The following is a 6,000-nucleotide window of genomic DNA, read 5'->3' as shown; positions in this document are numbered from 1 at the left end:
CCTGCCTAGACCTCCTGCCTAGCTATTGACCATTTAGCTTTTTATTAAACCAGCCACAGTGACACATCTTCACAGTGTAATCAAACATCTCACAATACGTTGCCTCTGTCATATAGCAAGATTCTAAATATATGTGGCTTTATTGGGGGGCTTACAATTTTCTTCCTCTATTATCAAGCTTGCTTTATTTATTTATTTATTTATTTATTTATTTATTTATTTATTTATTTATTTATTTATTCTTGTCTTGCTGTGTTGTGGGTTTTTCTATTTTAGGCTTTTTAGTGTGTATGTGTGTGTTCTGGCTGTTTGTACACAAGGCTGTCCTGGAACTTGCAATCCTCCTGTCTCCACTTCTTTTCTCCTAGGATTGCAGACATGGGACACCATGTCAGGGCTTATCATAAGGTTTGATATCTCATCATTACATTTTCCCTGCTTTGCTCATTTTTTTTCCATGCCTATCTTGTCTATTCCTGGTGCTTTGTTCTTCTATGGAATTTTAGAATCAGCTTACCAAAGCTAATTTTAATCATGGATTTCCTATTGAAATCTCAACTGGAATTATACTGAAAAGAATTTCTTATCTTTATAATATTGATTCCTTTCATCCTCAAACACAAGGGCTAGGGAGTTGGCTCGATGAATGAGCTACTTGTCATGCAAAGCATGAGGACCTGAATTCAGATCCTCAGCACCCATATAAAAAGCTGGGTGTTTTGGTACACACCTGTAACCCTGTGCTGGGAAGGCAGAGATAGGAGAATCCCTCATGTTCCTGAACTGTTAGCTCTAGGTTCAGTAAGAAACCCTGTCTTAAAGAATATGGGAGAAGGCAAATGAAGACAGCTGATTCTGACTTCCAGCCTCCAAGTGCACATGGGAAACCCCCCCACACACACACACAAAAGATATGTAACTTCATATGTCTTTGTTTTGCTGAGGTTGGATCCATGACCTTGAGTATAGTGCGAAGCATATACTCCAATACCCTCCTAGGCTCTCAGCACCTGTAGTTTTCAATTCTTTGTTGCTGTTATTTCTTTCTGGTTTTGATTTTAAGTCAAGGTCACATGTAGCCCAGCTGGTCTTGATTCCTGACCCTCCTGTTTCTACCCACCAGGTGCTACCATGCTGAGTTCTTTCTATTTTGTTTTGTTTTGTTGAGACAGGGTTTCTCAGTGTAGCTCTGGCTGTCCTGGAACTCACTCTGTAGACCAGGCTGGCGTTGAACTCAGAGATCCATCTGCTGCCTCTGCCTCCAAGTACTGAGATTAAAGGCATGTGACACCATGTCCAGTGGCTTGGTTCATTTTATTTAAAAATTTTGATTTATGTCTCTAACTGTGTATGTCTGCACATATGTGCCATGTGAGTGTGTGCACACATGAATGAAAGTCTCTTAAGAGGCTAGAAGATGGTATCTAGTCTCATGGAGTTATAGTTACAGGGAGTTATAACCCACTTAATGTGGGTCCTGGGAACTCCAGGCCTATGCAAGAGCAGCAAATACTCAATTGCTGAGCCATCTCTACAGTCTCATCAATTGATTTTTTTAAATGTTGCTTAATAATGTGACATAAACCAGTTAATTAATTAACTTTCCAGGTGGCATAAAATAACAATTTTCTCAAGTTAAAAATATTTTGATTATATATTTAATTTCTAATATACATAAATACTATTTTACTATACTTAAATTTTTATTACATTTATTTATTCAGTGTGTGTGTGTGTGTGTGTGTGTGTGTGTACAGGATTGTATGCCATGTAGAGGTCAGAGAACAATTTGTAGGAGTTGGTTCTTTCCTTCTATCATGTGGGTTCCAGGGATAAAACTCAGGCCATCAGGCTTGGTAGGCTTGCCCACTGAGCCATCTTGCCAGTCCCGAGCTCAGGGCTTTCTGGCCTATACCACCACACCCAATCGTATTTCAATTCCTTGGGTTTTTTAAAGGTTTATTTTTATTTTATGTGTATGGGTATTTTGACTGTGTGTCTGTGCACATACATGCAGTGCCCTTTGAAACTGAAAGAGGGCATTGGAACTGGAGTTGCAGACTGTTGTGAGCTGTCTTGTGGTGCTAGGAATGGAAGCCTGGTCCTCTGCAAGAGCAGTCAGTACTCATAACAACTGAAATTCCAACCTCCTTCTTTCATTTTTCATGCCTTGATAATAAAGGAAATAAGATATTATTTTATGTTTTTATCTAATTAGATTAGGACCTCTCAGAAGTGGCCAAATGATGAGACCCCATCTCAATTCAAACTCCCAAACAAAACAGAGCAAAACTTGTCATTATAATCTAGGTTTATGGTTTTAGGATGTTTTGAAACAAGCTCTTTTAGGAGTTCACTGTTGATAACTTTTTTTAAATGGTAAAGTCATTTTCTTGAAAAACTGGTCTGCTTTACACTTCCAATTCATAAAAATAGATACCAATGTTCCCAGATGACATCACAAAATAACTAACAAACAGCAAGCCAGTATCTCCTGACCCAGAGATGGGTCTGTTTTGTATGGAGATACAAAACATAACAGCAGTTGAGATGCTACAGAGAAGGCTTGGCAGTTAAGAGCATGCATGGCTCTTGCAGAGGACCTGAGTTTGGTTCCCAGCACCCATGTCTGGTGGTTCACAACTGCCTATAACTCCAGCTCCATGGGCTCTAATGCCTCTGACCTCTGACCTCTGAGAGCACATGCATTCACATGCACCTCCCACACACATCCCAGCTCATGCACATACATGTAATTTAAATATAACCACAGGGGCTGGAAAGATGGCTCAGTAGTTAAGAGCACTGGCTGCTCTTCCAGAGGACCTGGGTTCAGTTCCCAGCACCCACATGGTAGCTCACAATGTCTGTAACTCTAGTTTCAGAGGATCTGACACCCCCATACAGACATACATGCAGGCCAAACACCAATGCACATAAAATTTTAAAAAAATTAAATATAACACAGTCAAGAAAGTCAAGACAAGAAGAGGTGGAATCTGAATTCATATATTCTGGATTCAAGGACTGATTCCGATACCTGGAAGTGTGGGGATTTGGGTAAGTGATCTCTCAGAACATCAATTCTGTCTTCTGTAAAACACGGGGAGTGGAGTGCTAGCTTTCACAGTGACATTGGTAAGTGTTTTATGTTTAGCAGTCATTCAATAAGTAGTATTAATTTTTATTAACCTAGCTGCTGATTATGCTCTATTTATTTATTTATTCATTTATTCATTCATTCATTCATTCATTCATTCATTCATTTGAGACGTGGTCTAGGCTGGCCTCAAACTCCCTATGTAGCCAAGAATGATTTGGAATTTCAGATCCACCTGCCTCTACTTGTGTGCTAGGTTTATGCAGTGCTGGGGATAAGGACCCAAGGCTTTGTGTGTCTTATGCAAGCATTCTACCTACTTAGCTGTGTTCTCATCCCTTACCTCTTAAATATATATATGTATATATATATATATACATATATGTACATATATATAAACACACACACACACATATATATTTAAAGTGTGTGTGTAGGTCAGAATTTGGTGCAAGGTGTCTTAAGGGTAGCAAGTCCTAGGGATCCTCCTGTCTGGCATTAGAAGTGTACACTGCTGCACCTGCTCTTTTAATGTTGGTTCTGGAGCTCAGATTTGGGTCCTCAGGCTTGGGCTGTGAATGCTGTACCAGTTGAGCTCCACTGATACCCCTGACCCTATATTTTAATGCTGCCGTGTTTGGTCATTATGGTTATTCTCCAGGTTTGTAAAGATCAATGTTTCAAATAGCTTTGTTGGCTATGTGCCCCAAAATAGTTTCGTCTCTCTTGTTCCTGTCCATACAAACACACAAGATTCACACAGGTGGGTACACACACACACACACACACACACACACACACACACACACACACACACGGTGTCTGCTGCCCCCTTTTTATTCAAATCATGTACGTAAACTCACAGAACTCACCAGCTGGGGTCCACACTCCTTCAAAAAGCACGCATCATCAACAGATACACTCTGGCTCACCAATCACACTTGAAACCTACCAGCCCTCTGACAGATCCCAAGCCACCCACAATTCTAGATCCATTCACGCAAAGCCTATTTATTCACTGGCTCCAATATGGGCAGTTACCTTATTCTTGCTTCCTTTAGGGATGATTTTATTTTAGTTGTTTTTGTTTTTGTTGTTCCAGAGAGTTTATCATCTGTCCCTCCTTCTCCTTACCCAGCCCCCAAACCTCCCCCCTCCAGCCTCCATTGCGCATGTGTTATGCATCCCTCCCCCATCCTGGGTACCAGTTGGGCGCTTTCGGGTGCTGGCAGTTGAAGAGATGGAACAGCTTCCTCAGGAACGCCTAGCCCCTTAAAACGCTGCTGACCAGAGCCGCCCTCCTCCCTGCAGCCTTCAGCAGGGATGGAATGAAAGGGGACCCCTTGACCTGCCCGCGGGGATCAGCAATGGAGTTAAAGCAATCTCTGTCTGTCCATCTGGAAGCCGAGAAGCCTCTGAGGCGCTATGGGGCGGTGGAGGAGACAGCATGGAAAGCGGAGGGACTGGGAAGTAAGTGTTTGGGCAGGGAACGGGAGGGGACAGTTGGAGACCCTGTGCTGAAGCTGGTGGCCCCTAGTGCGCGAGGAACGTGGGTGAGCAGACGGAGGAATCGCCCGGAGGAATCGCCCCCGCAGCCAGGCTTCCAGTGTTGCACAGCAGCGGTGTTCTCCCTACAAACAAAGAGGGGACCCTCCAGGGCTGGGCTGCGTCGGGAGGCTCCTCAGGAAATCACAAGGCAGCTAATCCAGGAGGAGCCTGGCTGGATTAGGGAGTCCTAGATCTGGGAGCTGGAGACTGCTCTTGCAAAGGACAATCTTTCTTGCAGCCTAGGAAGGAGGATGCTAGGGCGTTGAGATGCTTGAGGGCGCAGGAGCCAAGGGTCAGTTTGGGAAGCGCCCACGTACTGGAGATGGGGGAGTGTCTGTTTGGTCTTCCTGCCTTGCGGTTTGGGGCATAGCAGAAATCCCAGCATCTTCCCACCTCCTCCTAGGTCAGAGGAGAAGGGAAGGAGCAAGCAAGGGCAAGGTCAGCCCTGTGCACACACCCCCCCACGCTTCTAGTCCTTGACTTGATGATCCGATTTGGTTTGGGTTCAGCCTTAGCAGGCGGTTTTGAAACACACCTCTGCACTCATCGGTTCTCTCTATGGTGTTTTGGTATCAACAGACATTGCTAAATAAATCCAAGACTTTTGCCTTCAGTTTGTTGGACACGATACTTAAAACTGCAAAGTGTGGAGGCTGGAAAGTCTAGAGTCACTGATGTTCCTGCAACCCTAGGGGCTTCCCAGTGTCCTCCACCCCATCTCCTGCTCTGCTATGGCTTGCTCAGCAGCCTTGGTGTATGTAGCCTGACAGGCTGGGAAAAGCCCTCTTGTCTACCTGCTCTGCTCTGGGTCTCTGGGCTCAGTGCTCATTCCCAGCACCAGTCCCTGAGTTACATGTATTTAAAGTATTGTAAATACGGCTCTCTCTCTCTCTCTCTCTCTCTCTCTCTCTCTCTCTCTCTCTCTCTCTCTCTCTCTCTCTCTCTCTCTGTTTTCTTCATACTTGTAACTATGTACTCAACAGCTTAGCTATACTGTGTTTGGATTTCAAGTTCAAATGTCTTCATTACTGATAGGATGGGTGTCCTAATCCTTCTGATCTCTTTTCTTCTTTCATTTTCTTTCTCCTTTTAAGACCTGGGTCCATTCTTCTGCTTCATCCTTTCTAACTCTTTGGCTTTGGCATTTTGAGGTAACCTCAAGGCTGCAGGTCAGTTTTACAAGCTCAAAATAATACCACCAATGGATGCCTTTTATTGTTAGATTGCTATATCCTGAGAACTTCAGATACACCATCTCATTAATTACTGTTACCACCTTGTGTGGCCTGTAACACCCCTTGCATGAGAGGGCCAGGGCTTGCTAGGTAATGCAAACAGAATTGATAGACCCA

The 6,000-nt window shown here is 43.6% G+C and overlaps 1 protein-coding gene across 2 annotated transcripts in view; it reads left to right on the top strand.

The window, feature by feature from the left end:
- The first annotated feature begins 4,278 nt into the window (after positions 1–4,278).
- Bmerb1 (bMERB domain containing 1) overlaps positions 4,279–6,000 on the top strand; it is a 136,122-nt gene continuing 134,400 nt past the window's right edge. The window contains exon 1 of one of the 2 annotated variants that reach the window (XM_059269946.1): positions 4,279–4,570. In XM_059269946.1, coding sequence (XP_059125929.1) covers positions 4,429–4,570 — 142 coding nt within the window. In that variant the 5' untranslated portion in view covers positions 4,279–4,428. The remainder of the gene's footprint in view (positions 4,571–6,000) is intronic. The other variant, XM_059269947.1, reaches the window with a different exon arrangement.

Source organism: Peromyscus eremicus, chromosome 8a (genome assembly GCF_949786415.1).
Source record: "Peromyscus eremicus chromosome 8a, PerEre_H2_v1, whole genome shotgun sequence".
NCBI lineage: Eukaryota > Metazoa > Chordata > Mammalia > Rodentia > Cricetidae > Peromyscus > Peromyscus eremicus.
The sequence above is the reverse complement of the archived record's forward strand: the minus strand, read 5'-3'. Positions and strand labels throughout refer to the sequence as shown.